Genomic DNA, 20,181 nt, shown 5'->3' with positions numbered 1-20,181 from the left:
TTTCAGAGTAAACCTGCTAGGTTATAGCATAGAAATATGATATAATTCAAAGCAACATTACACATATAGACCAGCATCGTGAAGTATTATTCTAATTTTGTTACAAAATATGAACATATAATCACAGCCACAAAAGGAAACAGTCTCAGTTTTTATAGAGCAATCTTCATCAATCTAGTTAATACATTGTGCAAATCTGGAACCAAATTGAAGCGGTGTGCATGTTACAAACACATAGCATGTGTCTTTGATATACAAACACATCCGAGAAAGCAACAAACAACCACCTGACGCTTTTAAGGGAGCTCTCTAGTTCTGTCAGTTGAAACTATAGATCATGGCCTGCAGCTTCCTCAAAGTGGAAAGAGAATGAAAAAGATTGATGGTGAGACCTAAAATGATAATTGTCTACTTGGTCATCTTTTCCTCCCCACACCTAAACTTTCAACAATCACAATATAGAACAAGATTTCTGTGCCTTTCTCTTCTTTCTCTTCTTCTGCTTTGGTGGCTGGAGAACCACCTTAATGGCCGCATCAAAGACAGCCTTCACGTTCTGTATTACAAGGGGGAACACGTATCACAGTTAATAATGAAGGTAATGACAAACTTCTGAGTAACAATTCTCAGTAACATGAATAAGATATACCAACCTGCTGTGTTTTTGAACTACATTCAATGTAAGCAGGAGCTCCAATCAGCTTTCTCAGTTCCTCTCCCTTCAAAGAAAGTAGGAAATCAGGCCCATTTAATTGGGCAATGATTGCAATACAATCCAAGGGATACAAGCACAAGGATGATGCAATAAACAGTGTAGGACTCACAAGATCATCTTAAATCACACAAGGCAATACCAAAAATACCTGAGCTGTGGTAATGGGCACTGCACCAGGGTGATCTATGAAGAACTGCTTATCATCTCGAAGATCTACAAGCAAATTTGCAAGTAATTAGCATTGAAGGCTTGTTGAAAAGGGAAAGAGATCACATTTATAGTTCTAGAATATTGTTAACACAAAGCATCTCTGAGATATTCTATAACTAGTACAAAAAACCATGACAATAAAGGAAGCAGGTCTGTTTTCAACATACTTCAAAATAAAGAGGGCTTCCTATTGGTGTCTCTAAAACAGAAAAAAGTTAAAATACAAGGGAGAACCAAAAGATTGTAGCAAAATATCCAAAGTTTATATGAAGAGAAACTATGGCTATGTTTGGAAATGTTTTTGAAAATAGTTCTTAAAAAACAAATTTTGAGAACAGTTCTTACTTGTTTTCAAGAACAAAATTCTGTTTTGAGAATTCAAATATGAAAAACAGTTTTTTCTACTTATTCTCGATGAAAGTACAATACACTTATAAATAATGCAGAAGTTTTCAAAGTATTCTCCATATTTTCAATTGTTGCTCAAAACATTTTACAAAAAAACAACTAAAATCACCTAAAAGTTGTTCCAAAAAACAGCCCCTTTTTAGAACAAATTCTCAAAAAACTGTTTCCATCAAAAGTTTACCAAACATGTTTTCTAAATTAAAAAACTATTTTTTGTTTTAAGAACATAAAAATGTTTTCAAGAACAGTTTCCAAACAGGGGTTATGATTTCTATTCCAAAAGGTACATGAGTAAAATAAATTAACAAGCATAATAACATGCTAGTGGAACACAAATAATAATTACCAAGTCAATCACAACAAACAACTCAGGCATCAACGTTATAAAATGGTGTCAATTATGGTACTGGTTCAGAATAGATAAAATTTAGACAAGTAAAAGAAACCTTGAAAGATAAACTTGAAAATCCTCTTCAATTATACCTTTGAAATTAGATGATCCCCTTCATCAATTATTGTGAAATTTCATAAACAATTGAACAACTTTATACCTTTCAAATTCAACATAAATTATTATGAAGTGCTGTTAAAACACAATGGAAACTCAACATTTTGTTATGAGAAAGAGCATTTCTGAAATGCTTGGACAACTTACATAAACCCTCAGAAGGTTGTTTACCACCATTCTTATTACTTTAACAACATATTCAACCATTCAAGTCATCTGATGCTGATCCCATACAGTAAATAATACAAACATCATAATCTAGGAAAATTTTCAAGAAGAAAAGATTTAGTTGCACACTTCTATAATGATAGACAAACATTCCATTAGTTTCCTCACAGTGCTCGGAGCAGCTTCCTATTGCATTAATTATTAACATTTCCATCAATGATAATTGTTTGATTCTTCCCAGTTTTCATAACTCTCCAACAATGCCAAAGAAAAGGCTAAATACACTGTTGGAAATGTTATATTTGGAATATTTTCTTTAGATCCACTTTCACAAAAGACCTCTTACCATGTTAGACGAACAATGGATAAAACAGAACTTTACTAAGGGCTGTATCAACAACAGGATAAAGAGACTAGAAAATTAGAACTCCTACATTTTCGGTGGAAAAATATCCAAAGATCCAAAATGCCAGATTTTATTTTATTTTGTTATGTTTCTATTAAGAATTATTGGGTATTACTTATTTGGGAATTTTTGTAATCTTAGTTAATAATATAAATAGGTGATAAGGTATTTTTTTAGACTCCAAATAAAGGTTCCTGCACAAAATCAGAAACATCTAGTGTATAGAGAAATTAAAAATTAAAAAATTAAATTTTACAAGCTAGAAAATTCTGGTAACTTTTAATTGTATTATGGTTAGAAAAATTTGAAATTACTTGTGGATTTGTAATTTTTCCAGTTACTTAAAACTTGTAAAGTTTACTTGAAAATACATAAATCCAGATCAGGGCACATTATGGTACAAAATAACAGGCAACTGAACATACAATCTAACCTACAATTCCATAAAGAGAAAAATTATAAACATTACATTTGTAGCTCACTTGTTCTGGTAATTGAAAAAAAAAATTAATAGCACTTAAAAAAATTGGATTAGGAGAATCTAACCAAGCTTTGTCCCGACAAGAATTATTGGAACACCAGGTGCATAATGCCTCAACTCAGGAATCCACTGAATATGGAAACAGAGAACATAAAGAATTTATCAGCAAACCATATTAACCAGACATCATGTTGCAGGAGGGAGAAAAAAGGAAAAAAATCTCTCATAGTAGAAGCCAAACTCACTTTCTTGGCAACATTTTCATAGCTAGCCTTGCTAATGAGGGAGAAAGCAAGCAGAAAGACATCTGCACCACGGTAGCTCAAAGGTCTCAACCTATTGTAATCCTCCTGGCCTGTTCCATAAATTAACAAAATCGATTCAATATTAAGAACCCTCAAAGAGGTGTAGTGGTAAGACAACCATTGAGACGGCATCTTTAAAGTAGTTTTTGTTTGCCTTTAAGAACAATGTATTTTTTACCCTGAGAGCAAGCAAAGTACCTCAAAAAAATGTGAACAAACAATTCCTACAGGTCTGGAACTTTACCTGCAGTATCCCACAACCCTAGATTAACAGTGCTCCCATCCACCACAACATTTGCACTGAAATTGTCAAATACAGTTGGCACATAATCCTGCTCCAGGTCACATTCCAAATGAAGAAAAGAAGTCGATGATCAATACAAAGGTAACCCCATCAATTCAAACTTTGGAAAAAAATACACAAACACGTGTTAAAGCCATTGCAGAAGTCCATAACTCAAGCTTCCATGTATTTCTCAGAAGATGTCAACACATAAAGATACAACCGATTTCCAAAACCTATGATAAACCCTAACTACACGCAAAAGAGGCTGTGGAAATGAAATTGTTTGAAAATACTTAGAAAAAGAATGAGGGACAGTAAACAAAAAGAAAAAGTTCTCACATAGAGCGTAAAAGAGCAACCATTTTTAAAATTCAAATGAAATATCACTGGCAAGGCCAATATGGCAAACCCCTAATTTCATCAAATGAAAATTTTCCACTTCCTTTCCCTCATTCATTCCGTAAAACCAAAAGGGGTCAAAGAAAGAAAGCATTCTACCTCAAGAAGGCTGCCATATTTCCATACCCCAAGAAAAACCCTAATTCTTCTCTTCTTAGCTGAGAAAATGGAGGAAAACAAAAGAAATTCAACCTTTAACTTTGCTACTGCTTGGGTCCCCGAAAATTTTAATTCACTTCAACTAACCCAGGTAGCCTTTCTCTTCTTGCTTTGCCGGGTACCAAACGGTGACGCATTTAACACTCAAAAAGCCCAATTCCTCTTTCTTCTACTTCATTTTCTCGAAAACCAAACAGCGAACAAAAAAAATGAAAAGGAGAAAAACCAAAAACAGAGCTGACCGTGGGGAAAGTGTTGCTGGTGTAGGAGATGAGCATGCAAGTCTTGCCGACGGCGCCGTCACCGACAGTGACGCACTTGATGAACCTTGAAGCACTCATTTTTGGAAGTAACTGAACTCTTCAACTACACATCTGATTCAAAACGAAACCCCTAATTCAATGTCAGCTGCTGTGCAAAAACAACCAAGAAAGTAGGACACCCAAACCCTAACCCTAGCAGAAAAGCCAGGCAGGAAGAGAGGAGAGAGAGACCTGGGAAGAGGAAAGGCAAGCAGTAGAGGCGTTTGGTACTGACCCCACCTCTCGCCAGCTATTTGCCACCTCAATCTCTTATATACCCCCGTCTTCACCACTCAACCTCTACTATAATACATATATATATATTATTCGTTTTATAATATTTAGCTTTATTCAATATTTATAAATATAATAATTTTATATAAAATAAAAATATTTATTTAGTAACGAAATTTATTTGAACTTTCTTCAACAATTTTTTCTTTCGAAGTTATCTTCCAAAAGTTAAAACATTATTTTGTCCGATTTCTTATGAATTTTCTTTACCTATTCATTCATTAGATTTGTTAGCGCACGACCAACAACAATAAGATCTGGCTAGATCCCAACAAATAAAATTATCACAATATATTTCGTCTAGCTCTTAAGATGTAGATAGAGTTATTGTCTGCACAAAAGGATGTTCGAATGGATTGTCTAGGCACGTCCTTTCAAAATTTAAGTTAGAGAAAAAAGGTTTGAGCAAGAAAAGAAATGTATCGGAGAAATGACAATATACATTTCTTATGGTTAAAAACGATTATTTATCTTTACTTAAATGTAATGTTTCTCAAGTGTTTTAATGGTGTTTTTGATTATGTGTTACCGTCTTTAATATCAATGATTGTCAACTCATAATGACTATCATGCTTTAACAAGCCTTAAAAATTGGCGTTTTAACCTCGTAACAATTGTATCAATCAAGACACTTAATTTCTATCGCAATTCATGTTTGTTAGACGATGTATGTAATGCACATGATTGGTTTTATGACTGTCTAGTACCATAGGGTCAGACAAACAAGGCTACATGGCTCTTGTGTATAACATGCATCGCTCTAAACTATGCATCGAGATCATACTAGACAATGATGAGCTTATTACAATGCTAGACGTCCTTTATCCATTTGATACCTAAACAAGAAATGGATTTATGCCTAAACGGATGCAAGATCCCAAATGATTGATAAAACTTACACTCATTTGACACTGTTTCAAGTAAAAGTGTTTTTATTGATTTTTTTTTTTTTTTTTTTGTAACACTTCTATGAAAAACACTTTTATAAAAATCCAGAAAAATGATTCTAACAATGTTTTTGATAATATATTATATAAATATAAAAACACTTTTAATAATAATAAATAACTAAAAATAATATTTATTAAAAAATAAAATATTATAATAAACCAAAAACTTTTATTATAAAAAAATATATAAATATTTCTATTGTTAAAAAAACTCAAACATTTATTTTTATAAAACGAAAATAAAAGAGGAAGAAGGGAGTAAGAAAGAAGCGGATAATGAAAGAGAAACAAAGAATAGTAGAAAAACATATTTTAGAAATATATAAAAATTTTGAAATTTTTTTTTAAAAGAAATACCTTCTAAGTATTTTTTTTTTTTAAACACTTCAAGTGTTTTTCTAATAATGCATTTGATAGTAGTTTTGATAAGCTTTTTTTAACATTTCTAACACTTGAAAATTTTTATTTTTCAAGTATTAGAAATACTAAAAGCACTTCAAAATTACTGTCAAGTACACTCTAAATTTTTAAGTGTTTTTCAAAATATTATCAAATACTTAGTTTTGACCTTAAAAACATTTTTTAAATTATTTTTAAGACTAAAAACACTTTTAAAAAGTACCATCAAAACGAGCTATTAAATTAATTTAAAGTAATGTTTGGTTTCTAAAAAATAGTAAAAAAAGAAAAAAAAACAAAAAATAATTTTCCTATAAATGATTGTGTTGTAAAAAATATTAAAGAAATTCAAATATAATTAATACTAATTTAAAATTTATACATTTTCAACTTATAAATAGAATAAATTTGAAGCAATATATAAAGATAATTTATTAATTTTAAATCTATTTTTTCTTTTTCTTTTTCCTTTACTTTTCATCTTTATTTTCTTTCCTCATATTTTTCATTAAATTTTTCTCCATTAAAATTTTCAAATATCAAACATGGTCTAAATATTATTTTATCAAGCTCATAAATATATAAGAATATTTAGATGATGTTTGCTTTGTCGGAAATTCGAATAGAAATTGATGCCAAATTGTCGTTTAAATTTCATTTAAGAGCAAATATTTTATTTTATGTGATCAAATAAAATATTTAAAAATTGGACTTCAACTTTGAAAAAAAAAATACAAATTTTACTAAATCTAAAATCTATTAAGACAGACCTACCAATGGGCTGTAAAACAAAATTGATCTTGTGACAGTGGAACATGTCCACCTCACTACTAAGCAGGTTTGATGGAGACAAGTCTTGAGTCTGATACAAAACCATTGCTATAAATGACTCATTCACATTTAGGGTTTTTGGTCTTCTTGAGTAAGCAGAGATGGAGAGAAATAGAATGAGAAAGGACAGATGGATTAGGATTTTAGGCCATTAAAGAGGGAAGCCACTGATGACAGAAATGCAGAAGAGGACTAAATGAGAGAGGAGTAATGAGCTTGCTCTTTCTTTCTATGCCCATTGTCCCATGACACTCTCAATGACTCATCAACTACCTCATCTTTTCTTGAATTATACATCAATGGAGCTGGTGGTTGAGCGGTTAAGGCTCCATTGACCTGCCACCTAACAGGAGGCTTTACGCCATGAAATATGACATCTTAATGGGATTGGAATGTAACCATGCCTCCAAATTCAAAAAATGGCCTAAGGTTCATCTGGGTCCATCTGGGTCCATCTGGGTTAGTGCAAATTCTTACAAATTCAAATCGAGTCCACCAGTTTAGTGTTCAGGTCATTGGTTTCCCCGGCTCAAGGTGGTTGGAGTCTTGGAGTCTTGGAGTCTCAAAGAGCTGGGGTCATTCCTCAGAAAGCCTCCCCAACATCCTCCATCCACTACTCTTAAGGGACTAGCAGCTGTTGCCTGCAGTTGCTTTCTTGACTGATCAGCTCAACCTAACGCTTGTCCAAACCTGCATTCTTGTATTCTTTCGCCTAATAAGACACAATATCGTAACAACCTACCCCAAGATGGATTTGGAGACCAAACCTAGGTCCTCAGTCTCAATTAGATCAGCTCACAGGCAGGCGAAACCTAACCATTAAAAAAGAAAACAAGAAAGGCACATTAAACCTAATACAAAAAAAGTCCTGAACTTTGGTAGCCCTGCTCCTCTAATGATGTCAAAAGAAAGAACAAAAATAAGACTTAGGAGAGCACATGGGGAGCTTCATACCAACCCCATGTGCATGGATAACAATTAACAAATACTTTCCCCTACTATCTTATCAATTCAATATCTATGTAACTGGTCCTTTCACTATTGCCATGGCTTCCAATTCAACCATTTAATACGAATAGCTTGATGACTAAGGTACTTCCATTGTATAATATTGTCGTATGGCAGGTTGTTGAATCAAATCTGCATAAGCATACTTGATAAAGGAAATAGTACTGACCTCATGCGAAGTTGTTCCAGCAGTAGACATCCTTCATCTACCATGAAAGTTTGGTAACCTTAAGCTGTTGAAAAAACGATATTATATCCCTGCTTTAAATATTATGAGGTAAGTGATGCAGGCATCAGAATCAATGACAATGAATTGCTAGCAAATGAACCTCAGAAAAATTGATGACCAAAATGATTAATTAGAAGCGAGAAAAATGCCCACATCATTGAGAGATACAGGGGAAGGAAGAATTAATTTCCATGTGATTGTGCTACAAACACACTTGTTCTAAGGGGTGAGTTAATGATGCTGGTTGAGCATACTAGGCCACCCCATGTTCTGCATATTGATTAATTATTGTTCTATGTCGTATCAGAATAGCTGTCAGCTGACTGAAAAAATTTCGAAGAATTCAAAAGCAGGTCCCACCCTGGAGCAAATCCTATTAAATTTTGAATTGAGGCACGCCATTGAATGCCAGAATTCATCTGCATTGAGCACCTCGGCTTTTGGCAAATTTTTTCAAGCCTGGAGGGAGACTCCTGGCTCCAGTCATTTTCATAGTACAGATTTTGCAACCAAAGATTAGTAATATTTTATCGTTCCTTCATTTTTCCTATAAAGCCAAGGGATAAAATTTGAAACCAGTGGCTTATAACTCATGAAACTGGTTTTTCAGTCTCAAATGAAGCTTCATAGCCCAATTGATAGGTGTGCGTACTGAGCCTGATTTTACCCATACAACAGAAAATTGAAAAACCTTCACATGCTGAATACATGGGAAAAGAAACTATAAAAATTGGAATCTTATGAATCTCATCCCAACTATAATGCAACATAACTGCAGAACATACTAATAAAGTAATGAGTACTATAACAAAATGAAAGAATCTATCATGTTAGAAGCATCTAACAAGAATTCCCAGATGCTAACCGAATAAAAACATCAAACAGATTCTATTTCACAACAGAAGAAAGAGAACAGGTAAGAATCTTACAAAATTGTCTGTTGAATAAATAGCCAAGACAAATTGCCCTGCATTTCAACTTGCTAAACTTTTTTGCTCACTGCAAATAGAACTTTATGCTGGAGAGATTTTACTCACAATCTGAAGACCAATGGAGGAAATGAAACTCCTGACCATTATGTCATCTAAAAATTATGTCAAAATTTCAACCAAGATGTCACCTAACAAATTTTCTAGTTCTACCCGGCTGCAACTTGTAAAATCTGTAGTTCTCGACTGTAAAGCAGCTTTCCTGGTTATTTTGGACCTTTACTTCCACAAGATGGAGGCTCAACACTGGTGGATTAAGCACACCAGGTTGTATTTGTAAGAGTGAGCAAGGAAGGCTAGAATTCTTCATCTGAACTAACAAATTCTAATTCAATCATCTTTTCAGTAGCCATCTTGGCTTTTCCAGATGATGGTTGCTCCTGCTCCGTTTTCTTTCTTTTTGTGCCAGGCTGCTGGTTTCTTGCAACTGCAGACGAATCCGTTCTGATGGTTGTTGATGGCCTGAATTTTGATAGATGAATCTTCAATGAAGTGGAAAGACCACCCACAAATGGCAAATAAACAAGAACATAATATTAATGGTTTATCTACTAGGGAATTCACCTCTTGGCCACTTGTTGGTTAGGGCCTGATCCTTCTTTTGTAATTTTTGAGCCCACCTTCCCTGTATTACAAAGTAAAAATGTCTCAGAGAAGGAATCATATAGGATCACAGCAAATGAGCAGAGGTGGAAAGGACCCTAAACCTGTGATTTCAGTTAGAAACCTTATTCCTTGTGAGTGTGCATTTGTTGTCACTTTACCTGCATTGCTGTCCAGTTGGTACGTTGCAGACACATTAGCTTCACTAAATTTCTAGATTCTTCCATGCATTAGATAGATTACAGTTGTTTCAAACCTTGACAAAACAAAAAGAATTTGCACTAACTTTTAGGCATCGAGTTATCATGAAGTACTGATAACTCAATAAGGGAAAAGTGAAGGGAATCATATAATCTGTTTGGTTGCTAAGAAGATGGGGAAAAGATAATAAAATAGGAATTGTAAAATGATTGTAGTCTTCTAAATAACCAAACAGAGCATTTGAAAATTTGTTTGGAGATTAAAAGATGTTTGTGACGAACCTAAGTGCCTTCTTCAGTCCATCCACTGATAACAACTTTAGTGGCTGCATGGGCCTTTTTACATTGGTTTTATCAGCTAGGGGGTCAACTAAGTAAACTCCTTTTGAGGTGAGAGGATCCCGAAAGGCTGTCTTTAAGTTCCTGAAAAGAAGTATCACAAGTTGAAGGTACTTACTGGGAAATTAAAATAAAGCAAAGCATACGAGCCCCCTGTTTTGGCAAGTGGCTAACAGTAAACACAAAGAGATTGAAATTATCCTGAACAGTGAGCACGTACCCTCCTTTGAGCTCAGTTCGCATTATGGAATATTTCTCAGATGCTTTCTATAAAGAAAATGAGTAGGAAGCATAAGTTAGCACATTTGTTTTGAGGTAAACTGGTCACCAAATTAAGGTATTGAACCAATTATCTTACCGATTTATGGTATCTACAATACACCCCACGACGCCTGAAATCACACAAGGTGCCTGAGTTAAATCATCAGGGGTTCTATAGTACAAAGAGATACCACAAAGATAAACTTCAATAATGAAAATAATACTGAGATAAGATCAAGAACATAAGCCAGTCATAGATCATATTCTTCTGGCTCAAACCTAGCAACTCAAGGAGGTATTTACAATATGCCCTGAAATACAGGAGTCCCATATCTTCATGCTGTACCCAGATTTTTAAGGTAGTCTCTGGTTGCTACAATGGTTTATCAAGTTAACCACACATGCAACAGAAAATTCTTAAGTAACCAAAGAGGGATTAGTTAGGGGTCAAAAGTAGCCCAATCACTCTGAGCATATGAGAAAACCGTCTAAGCATAGGAAGCTTAATATTTTTAATGTAAAGTTGTTCCTGTTGCACATTCATGTCATGCAAGGTTGAGCAGCAACACAGAAGACCTCTATTTATTTTTGCAAGAATTACTACAAAAAATGCTATGCTAGATCATGCCCAAGAAAGTAAACTCAGCTCAACCTCCTTGATTGTTGGATTAAACAATCCATGTTATAAACAACATCAGGATTGATTATCACGGAATTAGTCCTATGATTTTTATAGCATCTTCTTCAAGAAAACTAGTGGAGCTACCCACCCCATTAACTACCCCAGCAACACATTTCCTGACCAGCATCTTTTTCTTCTTAGGGAAACACTTTCCAAATCATAATATTCCACCTGACTTTTTGAAGCTCGACCACTGATTTGTATCTATACGGTCAATAAATTTAGCACAATTTACAAGTTGAAGGATGCCATGACTATTTCTTGCAGTAAATCAAATCATTTATTTTTGCACTGGAAACTTCAAGATTGACTGAGATCTCTAATTTTTTCATACTATAATGCTATTGCATTCCTAATTTCCTTTGAAAAATTACAAAGCACAATGAATTTGGGTGATGCTGCCATATAAAATTTTGCTTAAAATTTGGATCAGAATTTATAATTGTAAAGCATGATCCTAGAAACTATCATTGGTTCAAAAGGTCATATATCTGTCTGTTAGGTGAGGCCAATGACCCAATACTAAACTACATAAAAACACTCTGAACACATTGAAAGTTAACATATGACTTTTAACTTGACATAACTACCGAATTTTGATAATAACTATAAAAACATTCTTCATCCCCCATTGCTTAGAACCAAAATTTTATGTCATCAATACTGATGTATACTTGCAATGTTTTCAAGTGCATTTTGTTGTAACAATGAGTCTACTCAATCAAATGAAGCAAGAAGTGATAGTTACGTACTTGTTTATGACTAGTGTACAAGCCATCCCATCCTTCCTTTTTCCCTTGCAAACTCCATAATCAACTGAAGTGCCCAACTTTAAAATTTGACCTGGAGAATAGACACTTAATGAAAACCCATTTCCCTGCCAAAGAAAAAGAAAAGGAGAAATTTAGCACTATTTTAAACTTCAACAAACACAACCCCATCAGTACATGTCAAGTTCATACCATGGCATCCTTCCTAACACTGCAATTGAATAATGCAAAGACTGTTCCAGCCTGCTCCTTCCAGTTCTTCTGATAAGCATCACCAAACAAGAAAACACTAACAGTGTCTTCATCCAAGCACCCAATTTTCCATATACAATAGTTCTTCCCCGCAGAACTAGTCTTTGGGTTCCCCTTCTCAGTCAAAACACCAACGGTCGCCCAACAACCTGAAAGGGTGTCCCCCACCAGCAAATTCCTGAGAAAACAAGACTTGCATTAATACTCTGCTTGATTGCCAAGAAAACTGAGGAAAAGAAAAGAAAGAAAAACACTTAAAACTGTTTTATTTGATGTAACCCGTTAGGGAACAAAGAAACCGTCTGACCAGCTGACCTGTTACTGGGATAAGGCTGAATTTGAGTTGATATTTTGTGTTCTTTAGGAACTAAAACATTAGAACATTCAGGTTTCAACTATTTTAATTTCCTCGGTTTCTCAGCAATGAACTGGACCACACAAATTGACATAAAGGAATATAAATTAAGTGCAATAACATACTTTATTGCTGATAACCGAACAAATCGAATATCTGAAAATTGGCTGCTAAGCTCAACAGAGGAGACCAGTTGATTCCTGGAAAAAGAAAATATAAAACAAACAAACATCAAACAATCTCATAACACATCAGGGTTTCTCCCCATTGGAATTCTCACCCTCCCCCCCCAAAAAAAATTATCAAAACCTATAGTGAGAAAAATCTTTTGGGAGTTTTCAATCGGAGTTGGCCTGCACCCACCTTATACGCAAACCTGAAAACTTCTCAACGTCAGTCTCATTCTTCTTCAAATTGGGAGCTTTTTTCACAGGTTCAGGCTCAAAATCAAGACAATCTTGGACGGCATTTCTGAAGACAGACATGTCTGACTGCCTTGTTCGCCTTGGAGATCCATCATCAGAAAGGTATCCTGTAAACCAAGAGAAATTCAGAGGTACCAACATAGATTTCCCAACAAATAGATGCTTGAAATGGATAAAAAATGTCCAATACATGTAATATAAATTTGAAACTATATTCAAATATAATGCAAATTAAGAAAAACTGAGAGATCCCCACATAGATTTCCCAACAAATTGATGCTTGAAATGGATGAACAACACCCAACGCCTGTGCATATACTGCAATTTAAGGAAAACCCAGTGATACCCAAATAGTTTTTTCATGGAGCATGGAAATAATAAAAAACCATAAAGAAATTTGAAGCAAAACACATCTGGATGCAAACGAAGAAATATTCATAGAGGGAGAACGAGAGAGATTGACCTGGTGAGTGGGGAGGGGTTTCCAAAACCCTATCTTCGAGAGAGAGAAGGAGATCAAGATCCTCCTGGTGATTGGACATGGAGAGTTTGATTTGGTTGATGGGAGTGAAAAATCGGTGATAGTGTTATGGTGTTTGTCTTAAATATAGAGGGAGAGGTTTTGAGTTTTTGTGGTGGGAGCGGGAGATTTCAATTTTGGAGGGAAACAGAACGAGTCCATGGACCTTTTGTGGGCCTTTACTGGGCTGGGCCTCGAAAATTTTGGAGTTGGCCAGGTTAGCTCACTCTCCAGCCCATGGGCCGAATTTATATTGGGAGGTGTTTGGTGGAAGGGAAATGATTTTCCCTTTTAGACAGATTCTGATATCATTTTTTAGGAGGTCGGGACTCTATGAAGAATAAGCTTAAAAATCTCTTCTTCTTGTTTTTTCTGACATATTGAATTCTTGTATGTATTTTAACAGTTTCTTTTAATTTTAAAAAAATTGAATTAATTCAATATGATAGCTTATATACATCAATTAAATGTCATAAATACAATATATATTTATTTTTTATTTTAATTAAATTATTGATTATTATTAAAGTTTTTATCAATATAATTAAAATTCACTAATAAAAACCTCAAATTCATAAAAATTGATAAATACTAAGGTTGGGAAACTATTTTTGAAAACATTTTGAAAATAATTAAAAATATAGAAATTACCTTCAAAACTTTTACGGTATACATAAGTGTGCAATATCTTCATATAAAATAAATCAAAAAAAATTGTTTCTTTTCAACCATAATTGCATATTTAAACAAAATTAAGAATTGATTTTGAAAGCGGTTTTTAAAAGTTTTTAATCTCATGAATGTTTGGAATCCATATTATACAATGAGACGTTATTTTTACTAAATTGAATTGAAAAGTGATAAAATCAGTATATTTCTATCATATCCATAGTTAACACATTTATCATAGTTAGCAACTTTGGTTTCGTATTAAAGTCACTATCAATGTTGTCACTAGATCATCTCTTTATCTTTCGGTAAAGAGAAAATATGGAAGATTAACTACTAGCAAATGATAAAAGTCCAATTCAAAAAAAAAAAAAAAAAAAATGCATGTTAGGTTTTTGAAAGAATTCAAATCATTTTGATAATAATCGGTTTGATCTATTTTTGTCGAGAAGGTCAACTTTTTGAATCCGCATAGCTCTAATATAATAAATAAGTCCTACGTAATAAAAAAATAAAAAACAAAAAACGTATTTCAGTGGTTTTTTTATTTGTTGACCATATATATATATATATGTAACCTGAGATATTTTATACTCAAATTCGATTGGAAGATGCAAAACCCCAAACAACCCATGTGAAGCAGAGGATAGCGATTCTTTCCTTACCGCCAATTTCGAATAGTCGTTACAGTTACAGGGGAACCAACTGTTTCCTGCTAGTCAAACGTCTAACTCGGTCTTTCTCCTTCAAAAATAGCAAGAAATGAAGAGAAAACAATGCCCAAAACAACAGGAACTCCAACAAAGATCTGTAAGAAGAAACAGCAACCAATAGATACCAACAGCTGAACCACATTTCAGTTTCCGGGCTCTCCTCCTTTGCCTTATATTTACCAGATCTTTCTCCAAATCACTTCATCGCTACTCGAAATTCTTCAGAAAAATTCTTCGAGATACTACTTATATATTGGCTAACTGCCCTCTATCACAGCTTTCTCTTCTGAACCGCTGTGAGAGATTAACTATGGTGGTATCAGGACAGGCGCTGATAGCCGCGGTTCTTTCTTTGTTGCTCTCGTATGCGGCCGCGCATGGCATCGCTAAAGGGGCGAAGACTGTAACATATGATGGAAGGTCTCTGATCGTCAATGGAAGACGGGAGCTTCTCTTTTCAGGCTCGATACATTACCCCCGGAGCACCCCAGAGGTAGTCCTGGACTCAAGTTTATTGATGATACTTTCTTTTTCCTGTTCTGGGTATTTGGGGATTGAATTGATGGTTTTGGTGAATTGGTTTCAGATGTGGCCGGACATTCTTCAAAAGGCTAAACATGGAGGCTTGAATTTGATTCAGACTTATGTGTTCTGGAATATCCATGAGCCAGTTGAGGGCCAGGTAGACTTATATTTGGAAGTCCTCCATGCAAAATTCCAAGTTTTTCGGGTTTGCTTCACGGGCTAACTTTGAGTTTTGCAGTTCAACTTTGAAGGCAACTATGACTTAGTGAAGTTCATCAAGTTGATAGGCGATTATGGTTTGTATGCAACCCTCAGGATCGGGCCATTCATCGAGGCTGAATGGAACCACGGGTACCTTCATTCACCCCCTCATTTTCTTCCACAACACCATTCTCTATCAGTAGTCTCATACAAATTTTCTCGGTTCTGATTCCAGAGGATTTCCATATTGGTTAAGAGAAGTCCCCGACATCATATTCCGGTCCTACAATGAGCCATTCAAGGTGATTACCAAGATCATATACAGAAGATAGTAATCACACTACACGAATTTAAACAAATATGAACAAAATCTTTCACATTTTTGCAGTATCACATGGAAAAATACAGCAGGATGATAATAGAAATGATGAAAGAAGCAAAACTGTTTGCTCCTCAAGGAGGCCCCATCATACTAGCTCAGGTCTGGCTTGTTTACAATTGGCCTCATCCTCTTACAAACCTTGATTATGTTCTGATTTTCTTTGACATCGTCTATGATTCAGATCGAAAATGAGTACAATAGTATTCAACTTGCATATAGGGAGCTAGGGGTCCAGTATGTGCAGTGGGCAGGCAAAATGGCTGTGGGACTCGGAGCTGGAGTCCCCTGGATTATGTGCAAACAGAAGGATGCCCCTGATCCTGTGGTAAGTTTATATGTCGTCGTAAAGTTTCATCTTCGTCCTCTGAAGAGGCATTGGATCTAGGGTTTTGGAAATTGAGTACTTGGGTTTGTCTGCAGATCAATACATGCAACGGGAGGCACTGCGGGGATACATTCACTGGCCCCAATAGACCAAACAAGCCTTCTCTATGGACTGAGAACTGGACAGCTCAGTAAGTACTACACACTTATCATATTAGCAAATCAAGTTGATATTCAGGTTCTGATCAGCTTTCAATGGTGTTTATTGATTGCAGGTATAGAGTATTTGGAGACCCACCATCCCAAAGAGCAGCAGAAGATCTTGCTTTCTCGGTTGCTCGATTCATCTCAAAGAATGGAACACTTGCCAACTATTACATGGTAGGAAGATACTAGACTCTCTCTTCCCAAAACTTCAAAAAAAAAAAAAAAAACACAAAAACATACCATTGGCCTGAAAAGAAAATCCTCACAAGATTGGCCCTTATGGTTGTGTTTGCAGTACCATGGTGGGACAAATTTTGGGAGAACAGGCTCATCCTTTGTGACTACACGCTACTATGATGAAGCCCCTCTTGATGAATACGGTTGGGATTATCGTTTCTTTCTCCGTGACTGATCAAGAAACGAAATCTAAAGATCTAACTGAGTTTCTCCTTTGTATGTTCTTCAGGCCTGCAGAGGGAACCCAAATGGGGTCACCTCAAAGACTTGCATTCTGCTTTGAGATTGTGCAAAAAGGCCCTGTTTACGGGGAGCCCCGGGGTTGAAAAGTTGGGAAAGGATAAAGAGGTGAGCATATATCATGAATAGAATGCAAAACTTTAGGCAAAAACACGACAAAAATCTAGGTAAAAAATATGGCAGACTAAGCTGTTTTGCTCTGTAGGTAAGGTTCTATGAGAAGCCTGGAACCCACATTTGTGCTGCTTTCCTGACCAACAACCATTCTAGAGAAGCGGCAACTCTTACTTTCAGGGGAGAGGAATATTTCCTGCCCCCACATTCCATCAGCATCCTTCCTGATTGCAAGACTGTTGTTTACAATACTCAGAGGGTAACTCACCAAGGAAAAAAAAATGATCATTGAATTGCCTACTGTTTGATGTGGAGAAGATTGCTGAGTATTAGATTTCTGTTTTTGATTGTATGACAGGTTGTAGCACAACATAATGCGAGAAACTTCGTTAAATCAAAGATAGCAAACAAGAATCTCAAATGGGAAATGTCACAAGAACCGATTCCAGTCATGACAGACATGAAAATTCTCACCAAGTCACCAATGGAGCTTTACACCTTCCTTAAAGATAGATCAGACTACGCCTGGTTCGTCACCAGGTAAACCAAGATTTTTCAAATCCAATACTCAGGGGAATGCCAAGAACCAAGAGTAAGTTTTAACTGATATGATTGTTTTAATCCCAAATTTCAGCATAGAACTTAGTAATTATGACCTACCAATGAAGAAAGACATCATCCCAGTCCTACAGATCTCGAATCTTGGCCATGCGATGCTCGCATTCGTCAATGGCAATTTCATGGGTAATCACACAAAAGCATGCTGATACACATCTCTGTTTACAAATTTATAGGTAATAAGCTTTTTCATTACCAAGTGGGTATGATTTTTCAGGGTCTGCCCATGGGAGCAATGTAGAGAAAAACTTTGTTTTCAGGAAACCAGTGAAGTTCAAGGCCGGAACAAACTACATTGCCCTGCTGTGTATGACAGTGGGACTACCGGTAATGGACAATTCCTTTCATGTGTTTTCCATCAATTTCTAAGGCCCAAATACTAATGAGGTCTGCTAAATCAATGAAGAATAGCGGAGCCTACATGGAGCATAGGTATGCAGGGATCCATAGTGTGCAGATCCTCGGGTTGAATACTGGAACTCTTGATATCACAAATAATGGTTGGGGACAACAGGTAAGAGACTGATCTGCAATTTATGACAGTGAGATTGGGCATGATCATAACTTGTGGGTGATTTTCAGGTGGGTGTGAATGGAGAACACGTCAAGGCCTACACTCAGGGAGGATCACACAGAGTGCAGTGGACTGCAGCCAAGGGGAAGGGACCCGCTATGACATGGTACAAGGTAATTATGTTTGGAAGGCTGAAAAAAGATTGCTGATATCCATATTACAGTGGCTTCCATGAAGTCTTTTTCCAACTAGAAGTGTATATTTTTTCGGGTTATTTTGGGTTTTTTTAAGCGGAGAAAATTACCCCTCTTGTTGCAGACCTACTTTGACATGCCTGAAGGAAATGACCCAGTGGTTCTCCGGATGACTAGTATGGCTAAAGGAATGGCTTGGGTGAATGGGAAAAACATAGGTCGTTACTGGTTGTCTTACCTATCACCTCTTGAAAAGCCAAGTCAGTCTGAGTAAGTACAAAAACTACAAATTATCACAGAAACTCCATGAAAATCAAACTGGGCATTCTTCAATTTCCTCAATTAACATATGTTTTCGATTGTTTCAGATACCATGTTCCAAGAGCCTGGCTAAAGCCCTCAGACAATCTCCTGGTCATTTTCGAGGAAACTGGAGGAAACCCAGAGGAGATAGAGATTGAGCTAGTGAATAGAGACACAATCTGCAGCATCGTAACCGAGTATCACCCACCCCATGTCAAGTCATGGCAAAGGCACGACAGCAAGATCCGGGCGGTGGTAGACGAAGTGAAACCCAAGGGCCACCTTAAATGCCCCAACTACAAAGTGATCGTGAAGGTGGATTTTGCCAGCTTCGGCAATCCATTGGGCGCCTGTGGAGACTTCGAAATGGGCAACTGCACTGCCCCCAACAGCAAGAAAGTTGTCGAGCAGGTAAACCTTCAGTTTTCTCGGAAAAAAAGTTCTCAACACCATATGTAAGTCTTAACTATTAGCCGCTATATAGTGAGAGCAATTTGGCCTTTTTTTTCAGCACTGTTTGGGGAAGACCACTTGTGAAATACCGATGGAGGCGGGGATTTTTGATGGGAACAGTGGAACTTGCTCCGATATCACAAAGACACTGGCTGTGCAGGTGAGATGTGAGCGGAAAGTGTAGAGAAAAGAGATGACATGAGAGCAGGGGAGCTGGATGAAAGAGAACCATGGCTTTGAAGGAGAGATTTTAGAAAAGTGGTCGTTGTTTCAATGGTGGAGGAGACTTGGAGATGATATTGGATTTGGTTTTTTTTTTCTAAATGTAGCATCAAGAATCAAAGGGGATGACGATGGTGATGATGAGTTTTCCCTTTTATGTTCTTTCTTTGTGGTAAAATACCAATATTTATTTGAATGAAGATGAAAGCATTTCCAGAAGCAGCTACTGAGAATTTCAATTTTTTGTCTTGAAAACTATTTTTCAAGAACCGCGTTCGAAAATGTTATCTCAAAAAATTTGATGGAAAAACATAAGGATGAGAAAATAAAGGAAAAATAAATTAAAATTAATAACTTATTTAATTAATTATATTTATTTTTTAACATAAAAAATTAAATAATTTAAATATATATAAATATTGATAATTTCTTTGGGCTAATAATTCTTTTATTCTTGTATCATAGAGAAATAAAATAGAGAATTAATTAAAGAAGTCATAAAAGAAAGAAATTCGCTCTTTTCCACATCAATAGTCTTAAATTATCAAAAATATTAGAACATAATTGGAAAACGTGTATGTAAAATGGTCAAAGCTTTCTTTTATGATGGTCACATGCTCAAAGAGATAAATCATACTTTTATCATTTTGATTCCTAATTCAGATAACCCAAAATCCTCAAATCACTATAGTCTATCAGCTTATGCTTATTATCCCAAAAGCAAATGGGGATATATGACGATTAAACTTGACATGAAAATAACATATGATAAGCTTGAATGAGATTTTATTAAGGTAATTCTATTCAAAAT

At 35.5% G+C, this 20,181-nt stretch overlaps 3 protein-coding genes across 8 annotated transcripts; 1 reads left to right on the top strand and 2 right to left on the bottom strand.

Moving 5' to 3' along the window:
- Positions 1-42: 42 nt before the first annotated feature.
- On the bottom strand, positions 43-4,630 carry LOC117911213 (rac-like GTP-binding protein 5). Of its 2 annotated transcripts, XM_034825481.1 has the most exons (8): positions 4,540-4,630; positions 4,288-4,419; positions 3,446-3,533; positions 3,142-3,251; positions 2,962-3,025; positions 864-928; positions 654-719; positions 43-556 (listed from the first exon to the last, which is right to left on the bottom strand). In XM_034825481.1, exons 2-8 carry the CDS (start codon positions 4,384-4,386, stop codon positions 452-454), a joined length of 597 nt encoding a protein of 198 aa, XP_034681372.1. In that variant the 5' UTR covers positions 4,387-4,419; positions 4,540-4,630; the 3' UTR covers positions 43-451. The 2 variants fall into 2 exon arrangements, with proteins under 2 accessions (XP_034681372.1, XP_034681370.1); XM_034825479.1 differs by having other exon boundaries at positions 4,288-4,586.
- A 4,288-nt stretch (positions 4,631-8,918) lies between these two features.
- On the bottom strand, positions 8,919-13,501 carry LOC117910545 (protein MCM10 homolog). 5 transcript variants are annotated; one of them, XM_034824648.1, is made up of 11 exons: positions 13,398-13,501; positions 12,873-13,041; positions 12,635-12,709; positions 12,095-12,332; positions 11,885-12,009; positions 10,548-10,581; positions 10,410-10,456; positions 10,133-10,273; positions 9,755-9,819; positions 9,612-9,672; positions 8,919-9,509 (listed from the first exon to the last, which is right to left on the bottom strand). In XM_034824648.1, exons 1-11 carry the CDS (start codon positions 13,474-13,476, stop codon positions 9,344-9,346), a joined length of 1,200 nt encoding a protein of 399 aa, XP_034680539.1. In that variant the 5' UTR covers positions 13,477-13,501; the 3' UTR covers positions 8,919-9,343. The 5 variants fall into 5 exon arrangements, 3 of the variants coding, with proteins under 3 accessions (XP_034680539.1, XP_034680548.1, XP_034680554.1); XM_034824657.1 differs by lacking the exon at positions 13,398-13,501 and adding an exon at positions 13,191-13,362 and having other exon boundaries at positions 9,257-9,509; XM_034824663.1 differs by lacking the exon at positions 9,755-9,819 and having other exon boundaries at positions 9,445-9,509.
- Positions 13,502-15,031: 1,530 nt separating this feature from the next.
- On the top strand, positions 15,032-19,586 carry LOC117910869 (beta-galactosidase 13-like). The gene is made up of 19 exons (XM_034825047.1): positions 15,032-15,329; positions 15,423-15,518; positions 15,600-15,712; positions 15,798-15,864; positions 15,951-16,043; positions 16,126-16,269; positions 16,365-16,459; positions 16,544-16,649; positions 16,771-16,855; positions 16,942-17,060; positions 17,158-17,325; positions 17,425-17,606; positions 17,701-17,810; positions 17,902-18,011; positions 18,091-18,198; positions 18,267-18,371; positions 18,517-18,662; positions 18,761-19,106; positions 19,207-19,586. Exons 1-19 carry the CDS (start codon positions 15,147-15,149, stop codon positions 19,330-19,332), a joined length of 2,502 nt encoding a protein of 833 aa, XP_034680938.1. The 5' UTR covers positions 15,032-15,146; the 3' UTR covers positions 19,333-19,586.
- The last annotated feature ends 595 nt before the right edge of the window (positions 19,587-20,181 follow it).

Source organism: Vitis riparia, chromosome 3 (genome assembly GCF_004353265.1).
Source record: "Vitis riparia cultivar Riparia Gloire de Montpellier isolate 1030 chromosome 3, EGFV_Vit.rip_1.0, whole genome shotgun sequence".
Lineage (NCBI taxonomy): Eukaryota > Viridiplantae > Streptophyta > Magnoliopsida > Vitales > Vitaceae > Vitis > Vitis riparia.
The sequence above is the reverse complement of the archived record's forward strand: the minus strand, read 5'-3'. Positions and strand labels throughout refer to the sequence as shown.

Coding starts and splice junctions, on each gene's coding strand:
- LOC117911213 (XM_034825481.1), bottom strand. CDS start 4,386: ATGAGTGCTTCAAGGTTCATCAAGTGCGTCACTGTCGGTGACGGCGCC. Junction 3,534..4,287: donor CCAGCAACACTTTCCCCACG/GTCAGCTCTGTT, acceptor GACCTGGAGCAG/GATTATGTGCCAACTGTATT. Junction 929..2,961: donor TCTTGTCGGGACAAAGCTTG/GTTAGATTCTCC, acceptor ATTTGCTTGTAG/ATCTTCGAGATGATAAGCAG.
- LOC117910545 (XM_034824648.1), bottom strand. CDS start 13,476: ATGTCCAATCACCAGGAGGATCTTGATCTCCTTCTCTCTCTCGAAGAT. Junction 9,820..10,132: donor GGACTGAAGAAGGCACTTAG/GTTCGTCACAAA, acceptor CCAACTGGACAG/CAATGCAGGTAAAGTGACAA. Junction 9,510..9,611: donor AACCAACAAGTGGCCAAGAG/GTGAATTCCCTA, acceptor ATCAAAATTCAG/GCCATCAACAACCATCAGAA.
- LOC117910869 (XM_034825047.1), top strand. CDS start 15,147: ATGGTGGTATCAGGACAGGCGCTGATAGCCGCGGTTCTTTCTTTGTTG. Junction 15,330..15,422: donor ACCCCCGGAGCACCCCAGAG/GTAGTCCTGGAC, acceptor AATTGGTTTCAG/ATGTGGCCGGACATTCTTCA. Junction 15,713..15,797: donor GAGGCTGAATGGAACCACGG/GTACCTTCATTC, acceptor TTCTGATTCCAG/AGGATTTCCATATTGGTTAA.